General features: G+C 43.3%; 1 protein-coding gene across 2 annotated transcripts in view; it reads left to right on the top strand.

Annotated features, from left to right (window-relative positions):
* LZTR1 (leucine zipper like transcription regulator 1) overlaps positions 1 to 20,822 on the top strand; it is an 830,693-nt gene that overhangs the window by 419,522 nt on the left and 390,349 nt on the right. Inside the window, exon 11 of one of the 2 annotated variants that reach the window (XM_044068312.1) lies at positions 16,224 to 16,316. The exons of the other annotated variant lie outside the window; for it this stretch is intronic. Coding sequence (XP_043924247.1) covers positions 16,224 to 16,316 — 93 coding nt within the window. The remainder of the gene's footprint in view (positions 1 to 16,223; positions 16,317 to 20,822) is intronic. 2 annotated transcript variants of the gene reach the window in all.

Genomic DNA, 20,822 nt, shown 5'->3' with positions numbered 1-20,822 from the left:
GGGATCAGATCTCATTTCCACCAGCTAGGGCTACTTCTGCAGCCTTTCTCAGAGGTGTTCCTACCAGGGATATTCTAGAAGCTGCTACCTGGAGTTCTGTACATACTTTCACCAAGCATTATCATTTACCAATTTTCTCTAAATCCATTGCTGGCTTTGCCACTGCTGTCTTGCAGGGCCTTATAGCTGGTCCTAATGCTGTATAAATTCCTCCTCCCAACCATAGCTTTGGGAATCTACCCAAATGTAATGACTGCAACAGTGAAACACGAAGAACATAGTACAGTTGTGTACACTTACCATAAATGTAGATGTTGGAGTGTATTCACTTGCAGTCCTGGTTACCCTCCCTCCAGCCCCCTGTTTTTCTCTGACTATACCTCTACTTTCTTTTTCTATGCTTAAAAGCCTTTTTGGTGTATTTGCTTTTGGTTGGAGGTATATCTTTGTGTTTTTAATTTTATCTGCTCCCCATTTGTGGGGCACCTGACATCTGGGGCAAGAAAAACTGATGTAATGGCTTCGGCTGCATGTTTTATACCCCTGACGACCTGACGTCATGGAACAAGGGGCAGCAACCAATGCAGGACCCAAGGCTTTGTTAATCAGGCCGACTGAAGGCAACCTGCCAGCAGATTACCCAAATGCAATGACTGCAGCAGTGAATACACTCAACATCTACATTTATGGTAAGTGTACACAACTGTGCTTTTCTTCAGTTGTACAAGTCACTGCTCATTGTTTTCAGTTTGTGTTTGATACTGATTCTTCTAGAGCTTTGGCCACTATTACTGTTTTGGGGAGGTTTGCCTGTCTGCATTCTCAGAATGAAGTAAAAGAGTTTAACTTCTCTTTTTGGATGGAGATTTAGTTTTTGGTTCCTCTGCTACAGAGGTTTTGAAAGGGTTACGCTGATGCAGGGAATTCAGATTTTCAGCCCTTCTTTTGCAAAATTTGTACTGGATTCTGTAACCCCCATATCCAGTTTAGCAAAAATAAATACAAAATATAAAAACTGTCTCTACAAAATGCAAGTAAATGGTTGTTTATGAAAAAATGGCAAGGGGGTTCCAAAAAGAATTCAAGAAACCCTCAAACCCAAGAACAGTCCAACAAGTCAGAATGACTCTTCTAGGGACCTTGTTACCACCCACCCACCCCTACTCTGGCAGTCCTGTTTCCCTTCCAAAATATCTGAATCTTCACTTTTCTCTTTGGCAACATATAGTTTGACAAATAAAGCAAAGCAAACTGTGTTGTCATTCAGCCATACCAAGTACAGCTGAACAAAATTACATTCTCCAAGCTCATGCACAAATAACATAACAGCAGAACAGAAACTATATACAACAGTAAACAACAATGACACAACAACAGTGAAAAGAGGCAACCGAAGATCAGAAGCAATAACAAATGCGATACATCCGCCGCCATCTCGTGCATCTCCAGCTAAATTAAGTAAACAGTCCTTTCATCCAACCATCCTCTCGCCACCAATAACTGTCCAGCCACTGCTACCTGCAGTTTCTACCATTCCTAGCATCATCCAGTTCAGCGGTCTTTCTTTCAACCTCCTCCAACCACCCCTACCTGGAGGCCCGAATGACCACACCATCAACAGCAACCACCTAGTCCTTCCTTTCTGCCAACAACACCAACCTTCACATTCCACCATCCAGACAGTCTCCTTCTCCTTTTCCATCACTATAACTTGCCGCCGCATTCAAGGATTCCATACCAAACCAAAGCGAAATTCTGTTTCCCGTACTCCGCTCAGCACAGATCACCATTGCAGGCCCAACTTCCACTGCACCACACTATTTTATACGAAAAACAGGTAATAACAGGTACTAATACTCATTACGACACCACCAATATTTCCACCATGATATCCGCTCACTTCACAACAAAAATGGAGTCACCACACAAAAAAGACTACACGGTACAACGTGAAAACAAAAAGTGCACATCGAGAAGCGGAGAGGCCACTGCTATACGAGGTGCCGCCATCTTGCCATCTGGCTATCATTTTATCAAGGGAAATATATGATAGTGAGAGGAAATTCCTCCTTTCAAGGGGGTAATTTCTCATCCACCAAACCAGACTCTTATTTCTACCCATCCTTCATCACATGCTGTCCCAGAGGATGATGAAACCAGATGTTCTTTGTGTTTCACTGTTGCAGTCATTACATTATGGTAGTCTGCTGGCTGGTTGCCCTCAGTCAGCCTGATTAACAAAGTCTTGAGTCCTGCGTCAGTTGCTGTCCCTTCTTCCATGACGTCAGGTCGTCAGGGCTATAAAACATGCAGCCAACGCCATTTTCATCAGTCTTTCTTGCCGCACGGTGCCCGAAGCAGAAGCAGTTTGCAAGTGCTGGTTGGTCGACTCCTGAAATTTTCGTTTTCGAGTTTCAAAACCGAAGTCTTCAACCTAAAGCTAAGTACCCCATTGTGGAAACTTTTTCTTGCTCCTTACCGATGTCAGTAAAACTTAATTGTATTACTTGTGTGAAGCAAATACCTCATAAGGATTTTCATTTGTACTGTATTCCTTGCCTAGGCCCTGACCACAACGTGCCTTGCTGTCGGTTTTGTGCTAAATGTAGCCAACACACTATTAAGCATCGGTATATTTTTGCATCTAAATATTTTGGCTCAAGATTTAACTATCCAGAAATGTCGTCTGTTAGCAATCTGACTACCGGAATGCACAACAAACTCAAAGAAAAAAGATAGAGACAGACCGTCGAGGTCCAAAATCGACGATGAAGCTTCTCCTAAGCCAGTCGCCGGTACTTAGTGAGGCGCTTTTGCAGACCCTGATACCCGCTACTTTTGATTCGCAGGCCTCTACTGAGACCCATTCGGAGTCCGGTATGCCGCGAGACACTTTAGGTATTGAATCTGCGGATGTCTTTACCTTAGATGGGTCTGGAGCCGCTGAGCAGGCACCGGCTTCTGAGAGTGTTTTCAGGCCTAAAGATTTGTATATTAAACCAACGCCATCTTCAAAACCTAGGCCAAAACCAACTTCTATGTCTAAAAAACTGAAGCATGGGCCACGTGAACAGGGCCCTATGCCTAAAAAACAAATGATCAAAATGGCTGAGGATTTAATTACCTTGATCAGGGGTTCCCAACCCCCTCCTGCTAAGAGGCCTAGGCAAGGCACTGATTATGAATCTTCAGATCAGGTTTCCATTTCTTCTGATTCCTCTTCTGATCAGGAATTATCTATTCCACCTTATGAGGACTCTGATGCAGAAGAATCCATCCCTTCTGCTTCTCCTCCTGAGGATTTTTATTTTGGAGAAACTTTGCATACCTTAAGGGAACATTTTCATTGGGAGAGTCAGGATTTTTCAGAATCTAAAAAGAGGCTTAGGGATTTTCTTCTTCTTCCTCAGCATAGGCCTTTGACTATACCTCCTGTTCTAGACATTGTTGATGATGTTTTCTCAGAATCCAGCATGGCTCCTGACTCCCTGCCTCTGGCTCCTAGTAAGCCAGACGGATATTACAGGGTTCCTGACTCCCACAAATTCCTTTTTAAAAACCCTACTGCTGACCCTGGAACCATTTCTCAGGGTCCCAAGGGTGTTAAGGCTTCTACTGCTAAAACCCTACCCCTTCTGATAGACTCCAGGGCACTGGATAGATGGGGTAAGAAGGTTTACACGTCTGCAACCTTGGCAATCAGGGCTTTAAACTGTCAATTTCATATGCTTAAATATCAGCAACATGTCATGGGCTTACTTAAACAGAAAATTATGTTGATTTCTGACTGTGTGGAAAATAGAGTTACAGGATTTATTGCATTCAGCTGAACAAGTTGGAAAGCATACTTTGCAATGTGGTTTTGATTCCTTGGAGGCCTCTTGCAGGGCTGCTGTTACTGGGTCTGTGCTCAGACGGCATGCTTGGCTCAAGGAGCAAAATCTGCCTGATCATGTTAAAGCAAAATTGTTGAATGCTCCTTTACAACAGGACCGTCTGTTTGGTAATAAGGCAGAAAAAGTTTTGAAAAAAATGGAAGACAAAGCTAAATCTATGCAAACTGTAAAAGATTTCCTACAATTGCAGCCACCCAGGTTCAGTAGGCACTGGCCTACTAAGAATTGGTCCTTTCTAGTACCCACCAGAGCCGCACAGGTCAAACCCAGACACTCTAAAGGCTCCAGGTTCCAGTCACAAGGTACTTACAGAACAAAACAATGGAGTGCCTCCACCTCCAAATCTGGAAGTAGCAAATCACCTCCCTACGGTAAACAGTCTCAATGACTTTCCTCTGCCATCTCCAAGCACTTATCTTTTGGCAGCCCCTTTGGGGTGGAAACTAGCACTTCATGCACAAAATTGGCATCTAATTACCCACAACAAGTGGGTTCTAAATATAGTATCCCCAGGGATACAGATTTCATTTCCACACATTGCCAATCCCAAATGGATGGCCAGATCTGCCTCCAAATCCATGGACAGAGGCCCAGAAGTAAGTTATGTCGCTCATGAATATGGGGGCTATTCAACCAGTACCAGAAGAGGAAAAGGGACAAGGTTTTTATTCAAGAATTTTCCTGGTACCCAGAAAAGACAAATCATGGCGTCCAATTCTGGACTTGTCCATTCTAAACTTATTCCTGGACATTCCAAAATTCAAGATGCTGGCTCTACAACAGTTACTGCCTATGCTGGGCAAGGATGCCTGGTTGGTAACTCTAGACTTAAAAGAGGCTTACCTGCATATCCCAATCTGGGGAATCTTGCAGAAGATACCTCCGCTTCAAAGCAGGCTATTTGCATTACCAGTTCTCTGCACTGCCCTTTGGCTTATCTACTGCACCCAAGGTCTTCACAAAGTGCCTGGCACCAGTAATTGCATTTTGCAGACAAAGAAACATTCAAATTTATCCTTATCTGGACGATTGTCTAATTAAGGCAGAAAACAAGGACACTCTTCTACAGCATCTGGTGTTTGTAAAAAAGCTTCTAACTTACCTAGGGTACACCATAAACGAAAAGAAATCACAACTGGTACCCTGTCAGATAATTATATTCCTGGGTGCAAGCTTGAATACAACTGCCCAGATGACTTACCTCACGCCAGAAAAACAAATCCAGTTGATGACTTACTTCAAACAAATGGCCACAAAAATCCAGTTATCTGCAAGACAAATTCTGCAGGCCTTTGGGGTTTATGGCTTCCTGTATTCTACTAATTCCATATGCAAAACTGCATATGAGGAAACTTCAATGGTACCTAAAAAGCTTATGGAGTCAACATTGTCACAGCCTGGAAACAATGATTCCTATCATTCCGTGCCTGCAGCAAGAGTTCCTATGATGGGCAGAGGCCTGTCACCAAAACAAGAGACTGTCGGTCATTCCACCCTCTGCCAACCAAACCCTGACTATAGACGCATCAGATTATGTTTGAGGAGGCGCATCTGGCAGGGAGATGCATTCAGGGCGAATGGAGCCCAAATCAAATGCACCTGCATATCAACCAGAAGGAGATGCTAGCTGTACAGAATGCTCTGACAGCCTTCAAGGACCTTCTTCATCCAGGACAACTACTGATAAAGATGGACAACACCACAGTCATGTGGTACATAAACAAGCAGGGGGGTACCCATTCCTACCCCATTTGCAGACTAGTCATGGCCTTGTGGAACACAACCTTGACTTACCAAATACAACTACAAGCTCAATTCCTGCCAGGAAAGCTAAATACTCTGGCTGACCAACTAAGTAGAAATCTTATGGACCCAAATGAATGGAAACTAGATCCACAAATCTTCAGCATGTTGATACGCAAATGGGGGAGCCCGGACATAGATCTTTTTGCCTCACCCCCAAACTATCAACTGGACAAATTCTGCACAAGAAGCCATCACAAAAAAGCTTGGAAAGTGGATACTCTATCCTTCAGCTGGAAAAACCTGTCAGTCTATGCCTTTCTCCCTCTGCCTTTGCTCTCCAAGGTATTACTAAGTCAGACAGGAAAAAACAAAAATTATTCTGATTGCTCCAGACTGGCCTCGCCAACACTGGTACTCGCTCCTATGCAATATGTCACACCTTCCTCTGTGGTACCTGCCACAGACACCTTATTTACTGTCTCAGCAGAACTGTCAAATTCTGCACACTCCGCTCCAAACTCTGAATCTTGCAGCATGTTTAATCAACTAATTTCACCAGTTACAGCTCTCAGCAAACCTGTGACGGATGTCATTTTGGAGGCTAGAAGGACTAGTACTAGAAAATCTTATGCTGATAAATGGAAAAGTTTCTATGCTTGGAACCAGGCACAAGGAATAAGCACAGCAATGCCCGATATTCCTCAGATTCTGCAACACTTAACTGCGATGCTTCACAAGGGCCTATCTTTCTCCCATAAAAATCCATGCCTCTGCCATTTCAGCTCATTACAACACAGAGCCTCCTCTCTTTTCCCATCCCCTGCTAAAGCAGTATCTCAGAGGGGCCAAAAATTTAAGACCTCCCAGGAGAGCACCAACTCCAGCATGGGACCTCAATTTTGTGTTGGAAAAGCTCACCCTACCGCATTTTGAGCCAGCTGCTACTGTAGACATAAAATTTCTCTCTTGGAAGACCACTTTTCTTTTAGCAGTCACTTCAGCTAGAAGAATTTCAGAACTACAGGCTCTCATGGCAGTGGAGCCTTTTATTATTTTCTACCCGGACAGGATGTCGCTCAGGACCAGTCCATCCTTCATGCCTAAAGTGGTATCTAGTGTGGCTCTTAATCAGACCATTCACCTGCCAACATTTTTCCCAAATCCACAGAACAAGTGGGAGCGGATTCTGCATTCATTGGATGTACACAGACAACTAAGATTCTACTTAAACAGGACAAAATCTCTAAGAAAATCTGAGCAGCTGCTGGTGGCATTTGCTGCAGGGACATAGGGAAAGGCTTTTTCAAAGCAGACTATTTCAAAATGGATAAGCCATTGTATTCGTTTCTGCTACATGCATCATGGTAAACCTGCCTCCAAGGGGATCAGATCCCATTTCACCAGGGCTGCATCTACTTCTACAGCCTTTCTCATAGGGGTTCCTACCAGAGACATTCTAGAAGCTGCTACCTGGAGCTTAGTTCATACATTCACCAAACATTACCATTTACCTCTCTTCTCTAAATCCAGAGCAGGCTTTGCCACTGCTGTCCTGCAGGGCCTTATAGCTGCCCCTAATGCTGTATAATTCCATCCTCCCAACCATAGCTTTGGGATTCTCCCCAAATGTAATGACTGCAACAGTGAAACACTAAGAACATAGTACAGTTGTGTACACTTGCCATAAATGTAGATGTTCGAGTGTATTCACTGTTGCAGTCCTGGTTACCCACCCACCAGCCCCCTACTTTTCTCTTTTTATACCTCTTCTTTCTTTTACTATGCTCAAAAGCCTTTTTGTTGTATTTGCTTTTATTTGGAGGTATATTTTTTGTGTTCTAAATTACATGCATTTATAAATATATATATTTTGCTCCCCATTTGGGGGGCATCTGACATCTGGGGCAAGAAAAACTGATGAAAATAGCATCGGCTGCATGTTTTATACTCCTGACGACCTGACGTCATGGAAGAAGGGACAGCAACCGACACAGGACCCAAGACTTTGTTAATCAGGCCGACTGAGGGTAACCTGCCAGCAGATTACCCTAATGTAATGACTGTAACAGTGAATACACTCGAACATCTACATTTATGGTAAGTGTACACAACTGTACTTTCTGCTTCCTAGGTGGGGAAAGGTTTTTGTTCAAGAATGTTTTTAGTACCAAAGAAAGAAAATGCTTGCAGACCAGTTCAGGAGCTTTCTTTCCTAAACCTGCATCTGATAGTGCCCAATTTCTAAATGTCATGCCACAATCTGTTACCTCCTCTTTCTCATTCAAGTTTTCTTTTGAGACTAAATTTAAAGGATGTTTATCACATCCTTCAAGCTTTTCTTAATGTTTTGTGTGTCTGAATCACATTATCTGTTCTCTGCCTTACCCTTTGGCCTATCAGCTGCACTAAGTGTAACATAAAGTGTATAGCTCTAGCTTTAACTCATTCTATGCCACTGGGTATCCACATTTTTCCATATTTAGATGACTTGCTCATCTTTGCAGAGCCTTTTTCAAAGTGTCAGGAATCTCTCACTTGTAAGAAAGATCTCTTACACAAGTTGGGGTTCCAAGAGAACAAGTTTCTTTGAATGATTCACATGGGATTGTGTTCCTGGGATGTCCGCTAGGCACTTCATTTCAGGGAGCTGCTGTTCTGCAGGAAAAAATAAAGCTATATGTAGCTCTATTTCTAAGGAGGTTCTTTGTAGTCAGTGTTGTAGTACTAATCCTTGGGTCTTCCTGCCACACACAGGCCCATGTCTGGCTTGATGTCCAGAGTATTTTCATCATCCCTAGTCAACAGATGTCCAATGGCTGACATTTGGACGTCAGTGTATAAGAGAATAGTGTGTATGCCCCATCTTCAGTTTTTTTTCCCCATCTCCACAGCCAGATGCACTTCTGCATTTACCTAATGTTCGCAGTCTGTTGGCCAGTTTTTCTTCAGAGTTTTCAACAAACAGTTAGATAAAAGAATTATTTTCCCTGATTTAATGTTCAAAAAAGTTAATGACTGCTTCAAGTGTGGAAGCAAATCCACATAACGATTTTCATTCCTTTTGTCTCTTTTGTTTGAGGCCTCAGCACAGTATTTGTAACTGCCAGGATTGTGCTTAAGTTTAGAGCTAAAACACTTGAGTTTAGGGCTGAAGTCCTTGCAACACATATGGAATCTTTGGCACAAGTCCATGCCGCCTCTCCTCCCCATCAGCTTCAACCACTACTTTGCTAAGAAATGAAAAGATAAAAGGGTAAGGAAGAGGAATCGGCAGACAATGGTGATCCTTCCATTTCTGCCACTAAGTCAACCGACTTGTCTTGTGCGATGCTTTTGCAGTCTTCATGTCTGGCGATATCCAGGCATAAAGCCCACTGGTGTGACCTTTCGGGAGGCTGCCATGGCAGCCGGGCACTCAGCTTTACTTTGGCCAACTTCTGCATCATTTGGGTCTGAGGTCACTCAGCAGGCTTCAGCTTTCAGTGTTTGCACATTGGCTACTGAGGGAGAAGGTGTTTCTTCCATGCTTCTACAGGAACACATGCTTTCTACCAGGACCAACACCCCAGTTATCCACCCAAGGACCAAGTCCACCCTTATTAAGGGAAGCCTAAAATAAAACAATCAGTCTACCTCACCTAGTTCCCAGTTATCTGATGCTACTACCCAGTCAAAACTCAGGATTTACTAACAATTTCCCAGGGGGTCATACCTTTAATGAAGTCCTTGGAGCCCAGCCAGGCATCACAAACTGCCCCTGCAACCTCTCCCAATTGCCTTTCTAAAAGAATCTATTCTTCAGGTTCTGAGCATGAGGAGGAATTATCATATTCTTAACAGCACCACCCCCCAGTCCTGGCCTGATTCTTCATTTAGGTACGTACTCTTTTCGTTGGCATCTCCTCCCAGAAGATGTGTCCTTTGGGGATACACTTCACAGGATGAAGCTGGCTTTTCAGTGGGACAATAAAGAATATTTTCAAGCTCAAATTAATTTTAGCTAGCTTCTAAGTCTGCCCACCCCCGGACCATTAGCTATCCCTCCAGTCTGTATGATGTTGGATGATGCTTTTTCATGATATCTTCTTTCACCCAGCCTCCCTGCCCCTTGCACCAAAGAAGCCTGATCATTTTTACAGAGTGCTTGACTCTCATAAGCATCTCTACATGAACGTACAAGCTGACCCATCTGTAGTGTCCACCGAAGCCACTAAGGAAGCACCTAAACCTGCCACTAGGCATCCTTTATCTATTGACAGGGAGACAGGTTTGAGGAAAAGAGAGATATACATTTTCTACCCTGTTTATGAGGGCTCTTAACTGTCAGTCCCATACATTGAGCCCCTGCAACAACAAATTCTTGACAAATCAAAGGGCAGTACAGAAAAGTCCCTACTAAAGGACCTACAGGAGACCGTAGTACTACAGGTTTTCACACATTCTTTTGAAGTATGGTTATGATGCATTAGATGCTTCATGCAGGGTAGCATCTTCTGGCTCTGTCATTAAGAGGCATGCTTGGCTTAGGACATGGCTAGTTTCAGACCAGATGAAGGCTTAACCTTTAGATGCTCCATTGGATAAAGAATTCCTTTTTTGGGCCTCCTGCTGAGAAGGTTTTTGAGACACTGGACAAGAAAGGAATACAGACTGTAAAGGAATTTTATTTACATATAATAGAAATTACCCTTCCAAATCTTGGCTTTTGCCATCTAGGCAAGAGGAAAGGAGAGGTGTCTCCAATCTAAAAGATCAAGACAGTCCAGAAGATGTCAACATGAGCAACGCCACAGGCCTGGAGGCCCCAAAGATTCTAACCCCCAAAGAAAAAGCTGTGACTATCCATAGCTGCCTCCTTCCTCCTCCGCTGTACCCCTTCCCCCTTCCATTCCACTAGGAGGAAGGCTTCCTTTCTGCACAAGTGGAAACTTATCACTTCAGACTTGTGGGTGTATTGAGCATCGTAGGATGTTCATGTTTCACTGTTGCAGTCGTGACATGTGGGATCTCCTGCTGTGAAAGCCCTTGGCTGGCCCAACTACCATGGTAAAAAGCTTCCTCTTCCTAGGCTGGCGGGCATCCTATCTGATGTCAATACGCTTGGGTGTACAGGGCCATGATATCAGTCTTTTTTTGCTGTTGAAGCCCGAAGCTGTATTTCAGTGTATCGGTAGGTCTGCACCAGAGAGAAATAATCTGAAAGCTAAGTACCCCATTGGAAAACTCTCTTCTTGCTTTAATCCATGTCAGATAAGGTTAACAATTGTCCCTGCTGTGGTAACCAAATCTCACACCGAGACTTCCATTCACTGTGTTCACCTATCTAGGCCCAGATCACGACATTCCAAATTGTTGTTTCTGTGTGTGATTCAATTCTAGGACTATTAGGCATAGGGCCGAGATCTTAGCTCTGCACCTTAGTTTCCAGTCCACTTTGCAATGTCTGATAGCATCTGCCAGTCATCACAAGAAAAAGCTTCTTCATCTGGTGGCAACAGCAAGGCCTCAATCCTCCTTCAGCCAAGATCTCTGTCATTTTTAGATTACCTGGCAAGCCTGGTTGGCAAAGGCCTATTCTAATTCTTCCATCAAAATTCACCCCTCTGCCATTTCAGCCCACATCCCTGCTCTTCGTCCTGTCTTTTCTAGCCCTCTTCTAAGACGGTTCCTTAGGAGAGTGATCCACATCAGACCTCACAGGAGGCAACCCACCCGTCCATGGGACCTCAAATTTGTTTTAGAAAAATTTACCCTTCCTCCCGTCGAACCAGCAGCTTCTCCTGATTTAAAGTTTTTAACTTGGAAGACTGTCATTTGACTAGCTATCACCTCAGCTACAAGGGTCTCTTAAGTTACAGGCTGTGTCACATCAGTGGAACCATTTTTCATCTTCCATCTAGACAATCTCCTTAATCCATCTATTCTGTCCAAGGTGGTCACTGACACATCCTTAAATCATGCCATACAATTACCCACCTTCTTTCCCAATCCTCAAAACCAGGGGGAAAGAATCCTTCATTCCTTGGATGTGCGTAGACCACTATCTTGACAGAAGTAAATAAAACAGGAAAGCAGACCAGCTATGTTTCCTTTGCCACTAGTTCTGAAGGGAAACCAGTTTCCAGACAGAATTTCCAAGTGTATCTCTCACTGTATCTCCTTTTGTTATAGCCATCATGGTAAAAAGCCACCTGAAGCTGTCAGGACTCATTCTACTAGGGCTGCTGCTTTTCTGAAAGGAGTCCCTACGTAGGCCATTCTGGAAGCTGCTACTTAGTCATCTATACATACATTTACCAAACACTACCACTTAATCAGCTTTTTCCAGGTCGAGATTAGGATTTGCCACTGCCATCCTGCAGGGCATACTTTCCTCTCCCTAATATTCCTGCACCCTCACCTCAGCTTTGGGAATCGTTCCACAGACCAGGACTGCAACAGTGAAACATGAAGAACGTAGTACAGTTGTTTACACTTAAATGTTGATGTTGGCATGAATTCACTGTTGCAGTCTTCTTTACCTCCCTCCTTCCCCCTATACCTACTGTGGTAGTCTACTTTTTTTCTTCTTCCTAAGCCAAGGGAACCACCCCTGCTTGCTTGCCCATTCCTTTCTTAGGTTTGTGTCTTAGATCCTTGCCTCTATTCTTCCTGGAGGCTCCTACTTCCTAGGGAGAAAGAAAAAAATATATATAATGGGGTCTGCTGGCTCCCTTTATAACCAAGCATATTGACATAGGATAGGACATCCACCAGCCTAGCAGAAGGGAGATTTTTTACTCTTGTAGTTAGGTTGGCCAAGGGCTTTCATGGCATGACGTCCCGCAAGTCAGGACTGCAGCAGTGAATACACTCTAACATTTATGTTAAGTGTACACAACTGTACTTTGCTTCATCTGATGCAGAAAGAGTACTCCCTTCTTAGGGATACCAAAGCCTACAAAGGTCCAGCAAGCTCTTCTTCCACTCATCCTGCAAGAGCTTTTGCAAAAGGAATCTTTCCAACCAGTCCCCTGGGGGAGGAGGCACCAAGTTTCTACTCCAGACTTTTCCTAGTACCAAGAAAGGAAGGTACTTGGAGACCAGTTTTAGACCTCTCCAAGTTAACAGTTCCTAAACTTTCCCAAGTTCAAAATGCTGACACTACAGAAACTGCTGCCCATGATCTTTCCAGGAGTATACATGGTTATAATAGACTTGAAAGATGCTTATCATCATATTCCTATAGCAAAGGAGCCCAAACGATACCTTCACTTTCTAGCATTAGGTTCTCACTACCAATTAATTTCCCTTATTTGGTTTACCCACTGCAACCAGAGTATTCGCCAAATAGCTAGCTCCAGTTATAGCACACTGCAGAACACTAGGAGTACACATTTACTCCTACCAGGACAGTTGAAGTTCCATGGTAGTTTTTCTCTGGATGAGACAGAGCCCATGGACTGCTTTCAGAAGGTAGGGCTCAACCTCAGTCTTCAGAAGTCCCATCTTCAGCCCCAGACAATAATCCTTTTCCTGCGTGCCTTAATAAAATCTGTTCAATAGAAAGCCTTCTTGCCCCAAGACAAGGTGGCCTTTCTGACAGAATTTCTACTCTGCCTACTGACAAAGCAGACCATCACAGCAAGGGAATATCTGAGGGTCCCTAGGGTTAATGACATCTTGCATCCTAATGATCCCCTTGGCAAAACTTCACATAAGGAAACTTCCATGGTTTCTGAAAAACTTATGGGATCAACAAGACAGACCATCACCACAGACAGTTCCTAGGTAGTGTGGGGCACACACTTAAGCCCTTTGACGTTTCAGGGGGTCTGGACCCTAGACCAAAGGAGACTTCACATAAACCAAAAAGAATTACTGGCTGTCTTTCCATCTATGTAAGTCTTTCAAAGTTATCTATCTCCAGACACACTGCAGATTTATATGGGCAACACCACAGTTGTGTGGTTAATCAAACAAGAGGGAACTCACTCATATCCCCCTCTGAAGTCTAGCAATAAATATTTGGTTCTTGGCGCAACCATTGCAATTGACTGTGATAGCATCCTACATTCAAGGCTAGAACAGCACCCTAGCATATTAATTGAGCAGGGATATTCTGTACAGCAAAGAATGGATGCTAACAAGGGAGATCTTCTTGCATCTCGTCCATCTTTTGGGGGACCCCCCAGCATAGACCTGTTTGCCAGCAAGAGCAGACAAATCATAAGATTTTGCTTAAGAACCCAACAGTTCGGTATAAGGACAATGGATGCCTTCTCCAAGTGGATGGGACTCTTCCTTTATGTCTTCCTACCCTTTTCCTTGATACCCACGGTACTGATAAAGGAGTGAGGTCTGCACGTGGAGTATGATTCTCATAGTCCCTTTCTGGCCAAGGCAACCCTGGTTCTCCCCTGCTTTGGACCCTGAGCAAACAAAGATTTTTTTTATCCTACTACAAGTTATAGACCTGCTCATTTAACTAAGAAGACTGTCATTCATCCTCACCTAAAGACATTCAGCAGCTTGGAGGATTGGTTTCTGACCCTGTGTAATACAAAGGATTCTACAGAAATGCTCTCTGTCCTGAAAGAGGCTAGAAAACCAACTACCAGAAAATCTTGCTTGAAGTGGAAAAGGTTTTCCTTATGGTGCAAGAACTACAGCATTAACCCATCACAGGTAGACATAAACCTTCTGTTACAATACCTGTCAGGGTTATTCCACCAAGGACTCGTATTCCAGTGTTAAAGTTCATGCTTCAGCTGTCTGTGCTTGCCTTTTCTGCTCCCCTCCTCTCTGTTCCCACCCAACAGGAAGCTTTTCCTGAAAGGGGTCCTACACCTTCAACCCCCCCCCCCCCCAAAAAAAAAAAACTGTTCCTACCTGGGATTTGAACCATGTTTTAGAGAAGCTAACTTTGCCAACCTTTGAGACAGCAGCATCTGTTCTTTTAAAGATGCTCACTTGGAAGACCACCATACTCATAGCTATCACCTCAGCCAAGTGGGTCTCAGAGCTACAAGGTTTGATTTGCAAGGATCACTTTGCTGTGTTCCAATGTGCAGGATTATCCTTAAAATGATCTGTTTTTATGCCTAAAACAGTGTCAGAGCTTTCCTTTATCCAAGCTATTCATTTACCAGTGTTTTTTGCCTAACCCAAAGAATAAGGCAGAGCAGGTCTTGCACTTCCTGATGTACACTGACAAATATTTTTACCTGGATAAGACAAAATTCTCTAACAGAGTAGACCAACTGCTGGTAGCCTTTGGAGAAGGAAAAGAAGGTAGACCCATCTACAGACTATCTAAATGGATAGCCAAATGCGTTACCTTCTGTTATGCTATTCATTGTAAGCCAGTACCAACCCATATCAGGGGACATTTCATCAGACACAGTGCAGCCACCACTGACGTCCTAAAATGTGTTCCCACACAGGCTGTCTTGGAAGCTGCCACATGTACATCTCTCCAGACTTTTACTAAGAACCACCATTTAGCCATTGCCTCCAGGGCTAGGGCAGGGCTTGCACCTGCCATTCCACAAAACCTGCTCTCCCAAGGGCCAACAGACAACTTGCCACCCAAATAGTAGCTTTAGGAGTCCTCCCAAGAATCAGTACTGCAACATTGACTACAAAGGACATAGTACAGTTGTGTCACACTTAACCATAATTGTAGATGTTTGAGCAGGTACAAACTCCCACCCTCATAACCCTCATTCTGCTAGCCTCTCCTGTCTGGGAGGAGGGTGAAGAAAGCACATCAGATGGTACCCCAATCATGTACTGCTCTTTCTACTTGCACATACCTTTTGTTATACTTGCCACAAAAAATATCCCATGCAGTGTCAAGGCCCACACCACCAGGTCTTAGACTTCATCTATATCTTTTTGGAAAGGTTTGAATTGAACAAGAATTCTAGAAACAGAAACTTAGTCCTGTTTACATATGTTTCCAAGGCATTTCATGCTTGATTCCTTGTCTAGATCTAGGTCAGACTTTGCTAGTACCATTCTCCAGGTGCTCCTGCACACTTCTCTTTCCACCTCCCAAATGAATTAAGCTAGGGTAATACACCCATATCGTCATGGCTACTGCATCAGTAATTAATTTGATGAACACAGTACAGTTGTGTAAGTAAATGTGACATAACACTAGATGTTTGAATAGTCACTGCTGCAATAGCAGCTCCATCCCTCCACTCCCTTTGTTTTCTGATGTGTTGTTTATGTCAGAGTCTGGGCATTTATTTTTTTGTTCCTAACATTGTTTTTTCAGAGATCAGTATCCCTCTTTTTGTTGTCATGAAAGCTCTGAAGAGCCTGGTGCCCAAACCTGTCTTTTTAGTTATCTCAGCTTTAGCTGATTGGCTAGTGGGAGGTGCCCTGAAGCTTCAGAAGCTGGCTGGCTGTCATATCCTATGCAAGATGTAATCCATATTGCTTAGGCTACTGCAGCAATGATTATTTGAACATCTAGAGTGCTATCTTTTCAGTTGTAGCTCTATTTAAAAAATTGGCGACAATGTGCAATTTTAAATCTGAGTAAGCATCCGCTGCACATTGAACATTCTGTTTAATATTTGTGTCTAGTTTTCCCGGTACCCAAAATGCACTTTACATGAGGACTATGGAAAGTTGTGGGAGAACAGACAATTCTGTGATGTGGAATTCGTTCTTGGAGAGGTAAAATACAAGTTTTGACTATTTGCTTGTTTGTGTATTTGCATGTATGAGTTAGTATCTCTGGTCTTGCTGTTACCTTGCTGTTCATTTTAGTTTTGGAGATGACCTAGGTGGGAAAACCTCCTAAAAATGTCACATAGTTGTTTTTTTATTCACAAATGTCTTACTTTGTAGCAGAGTAATTTTCCTTTGAGGTTGTCATAGGAAATGCTTGATTTAAAATCCATGCTGCTTGTCATTAGTCCTTACAGTAATATTGAGAATTGCCTTTCCCATATATATATATATATATATATATATATATATATATATATATATATATATATTAAAATGTTCTCTCTCATTCAGAGCAAATGTGACTGTGGCTGGTGTTTTCATTATACAGCAGTCTGTACTTGTACTTCTTGGTAGTTATGTTCATTTCATTATAAGAGGTTTGGAGTTGAACATTTTAACACCTACCGCTCTGAGGAAAAAGCTCTTCAGAGTGAAGGAGAGCACAAGACCAGTAGTTCTGATGTAATTCTGATGTTTTAAAAGGTTATACACTAAAGAAAGAATAAACTAATTTTAAAAGGTCTCTGCCTGTTATTCAGCCATTCCTAAAGGCAAGAAAGAGATGAAGGCTTACAGTGTTTGTCAGACATCCAGCTTCTTATTGCCCTGTATTTAAAACCCCTTACATGGGATCTATATTACAACATCAATCTCGCGGGAGTTCAAACATTGCAGTATCGAACCGTAAACTTCAAAATCCACTGATAACGAAAACACACAACAGCAATTTTTTTCCCAGGGAAAAAAAATCACTGTTCCGTGACAAAAAAAAAAAATTACACTTTAAACTTAAAGTGGGGGGCTGTGCCCCCACACCCCCCATACTTAAATATACCAACTCTGAGATCGCACCACAGTGGAGGAAATAGCAAAGCCCCAAAAACAACCCACCAATTTTTTCCCTGGGGGAAAAAAAAGTCATTCTGCCGTGGCTTCGCTATTTTCGTATTTCGAACGTTTGGGTTCACTATTACAACGTTTGAACTCCTGTGAATACCGCTTACATGTAGGTATTTACCCTTTATGTGTACAGGGCTGGAGCATGGGGCAGTGCTATTGAGATGTCATCGCAACGTGTTTTTCACCTAGAATTTATAGTGGTTCAGGACCATTAGCATAGAAAGAGTTTGCACTTTCTATTCTCAAACCTTAGCCACGTCTTTTCAGTTTTCCAAATCCCTGTGCAGTCCCTGATGTTCTTCGTGTTTCACTGTTGCAGTCATTACATTTGGGTTATCTGATTACAGTAGCCCTCAGTCGGCCTGATTAACAAAGTCTTGGGTCCTACATTGGCTGCCGTCTCTTCTTCCATGACGTCAGGTCGTCGGGGTATAAAACATGCAGCCATGATTACATCAGTCTTTCTTGCAGTGCGGCGCCCGAAGCAGAAGCAGTTAGCAAGTGCTGGTCGGCCGACTCCTGAAATTTTCATGTCAGAACCAAAGTCTTCAACTAACAGCCAAGTACCCCTCTGGGGAAACTTTTTCTTGCTCTAAACCGATGTCAGTAAAAGTAAATAATTGCATTTCTTGTGGAAAGCAAATACCTCAAAAGATTTTCATTCATACTGTATTCCTTGTCTAGGCCCTGACCATGACGTACCTCACTGTCGGTTTTGTGCCTTATTTAAACCACGAACTGTCCATCATCTGTATATTTGCACTCCTAAATTTTTTGGTGCTCGGTTCAATTATCCTGATAGGTCTTTGTTAAGCCATCCGACTACCGACATTCCGAAAAAACGAAAAGCTGAAGACAGAGACAGGCCACCCAGTTCGCCGGTACTCAGTGAGAAGCTTTCACAGCCCTTGATACTCGCTACTTCAGATTCGCAGGCCTCTACTGAGACCCATTCGGAGTCCGGTATGCCGTGAGATACTTCAACTGTGGAACCTGCGGATGTCTGTACCTTGGATGGGTCCGGAGCCGCTGTGCAGACACCGGCTTCTGAGGGTGTATTCAGGCCTACTGACTTGCATATTAAACCAATGCCATCTTCTTTTTCAAGGCCTAAAACTCGATCCATGCCTAGAAAACTGACACCCAGACCGCATGGTCAGGCCTCTATGCCTAAAAAACAAATGATAAGAATGACCGAAGACCTTATTACTTTAATCAGGGGAAGCTAACCTTCCCCCTCTATGAGACCTAGGATTGAGTTTGCTTATGATACTTCTGACCAGGATTCTGAAATTTCTGTTTCCTCTGATGACCAAGATTTACACTTATCTACCTATAAGCATTCTGATACTGAGGACTCTATTCCCTCTGCACCCCCCCCCCCCCAAGAGGATTTCTCTTTTGGTGAAACCTTGCATTCTCTCAGAGTTTTTTTTGTTGGGAAAGTCAGGATTTCTCTGATTCTAAAAAGAGGCTTAGGGATTTCGTACTCCTGCTCTAGCACAGGCCTTTAGCTATACCTCCTGTACTGGACATTGTTGATGATGCCTTTTCGGAATCTAGCATGGCCCCTGATTCTCTTCCTCCTGCTTCCAGTTAACCTGATAGATATTACAGGGTTCCTGACTCTCACAAATTCCTTTTCAAAAATCCTACTGCGGATCCTGAAACCATTTTGCATAGACCCAAGGGCATTAAAGCTACTACTGCCAAAAATCCTACCCCCTGTGATAGAGACTCCAGGGCGCTGGATAGATGGGGTAAGAAGGTATACACTTCTGCAACTTTGGCCATTAGGGCCTTGAATTGTCAGTTTCATATGTTGAAGTATCAGCTGCATATTATTGGATTGCTTAAACAGAAAATTATGTTGATTCCTGATTGTGTTGAAAATAAGGATTTACAGAATTTTATGCATTCTGCTGAACAAGTTGGTAAATATACATTGCAATGTGGTTTTGATTCACTAGAGGCATCTTGCAGGGCTGCGGTAACTGGGTCTGTACGTAAAAGGCATGCTTGGCTTAAGGAGCAATCCTTGCCAGATCATGTTAAAGCGAATTTACTGAATGCTCCCTTAAAGTAGGACCACCTGTTTGCCAACAAGGCAGAAGAAGTTCTTAAAAAGATGGAGGAAGAAGCTAAATCTGTGCAAACTGTTAAAGATTTTTTACAAGTGCAACCTCCAAGATTTAGTAGGCATTGGTCTTCTAAGAACTGGTCCTTTCCTGCCTCTCCCAGACCTTCTCAGTCCAAACCTAGATCCAGGCTTCAGTCCCAGGGGATGCACAGGACTAAGCAGTGGGGGAGTCTCCACTTCCAAATTTGGGAGTAATAAAACTCCCCCCATGGTAATCTGCCTCAATGACTTCTTTTTAAAACTTCCAAGCACTTCTCAACTGACTGCCCCTTTGGGGGGAAAGATTGCACTTCATGCAAATAACTGGAGACTCATTACCCAGGACAAATGGATTTTAAATATAGTGTCCCAAGGATACAGATTTCACTTCCACACGTCACCAAATACAAGCGGTTGGCCAGATCTACATCCAAATCAGTGGGCAGAGGCCCAAAAGCAAGTACTCTCTCCTTAAGCATAGGGGCTATTCAATTGGTACCAGAAGAGGAAAAGGGACAAGGTTTCTACTCGAGATTTTTCCTGGTACCCAGAAAAGACTATTCATGGCGTCCTATCCTGGACCTGCCTACTCTAAACACCCTTTTGATGATTCCAGAATTCTAGATGCTGACTCTTCACCAGTTGCTTCCTATGCTAAGCAAAGATGCCTGGTTGGCAACACTATATTTAAAGGAAGCATACCTGCACATCCCAATCAGGGAATCTTGCAGAAGAGACCTACGCTTCAAAGCAGGCTACACTCACTATCAGTTCTCTGCACTGCCCTTTGACTTATCTGCTGTGCCCAGGGTATTCACAAAGTACGTAGCTCCAGTCATTGCATTTTGCAGGCAAAGAAATATTCAAATATACCAATACCTGGACGATTGTCTAATTCAGGCAGAAAACCAGGACATACTTGGGAATCCTCTGGCTTTTGTACAAAGGGTGCTAACTTGTTTTGGGGTACACCATAAATGAAAAGAAATCACACCTGGTACCCTGTCAACAAATTATATTCCTGGGAGCAAGCTGGAATACAACTTCCCAGATGGTTTTCCTCATGCCAGAGAAACAAATTCACTTGACAACCTACTTCAAACAAGTGGCCACAAAAACCCTGCTATCTGCAAGGCAAATACTACAAGCCTTGGTGTTCATGGCCTCCTGCATTCTTCTAATTCCATATGCAAGACTGCATATGAGGAAACTACAATGGTATCTAAAAAGCCTATGGTGTCAACATTCTCACGATGTAGAAGCAATGATTCCTATCATTCCTTGTCTACGCCTAGAGTTCCTTTGGTGGGAAGAGGCCTGCCACCAAAACAAGGGACTACCATTCACTGCCGCCCAAACCCTAACAACAGACGCATCAGACTATGCTTGGGGGGGGGGGGGCGGCGCACCTGGCAGGGAAGTGCATTCAA

Source organism: Protopterus annectens, chromosome 4.part0 (assembly GCF_019279795.1).
Source record: "Protopterus annectens isolate FY-2018-M chromosome 4.part0, PAN1.0, whole genome shotgun sequence".
NCBI lineage: Eukaryota > Metazoa > Chordata > Ceratodontiformes > Protopteridae > Protopterus > Protopterus annectens.
The sequence above is the reverse complement of the archived record's forward strand: the minus strand, read 5'-3'. Positions and strand labels throughout refer to the sequence as shown.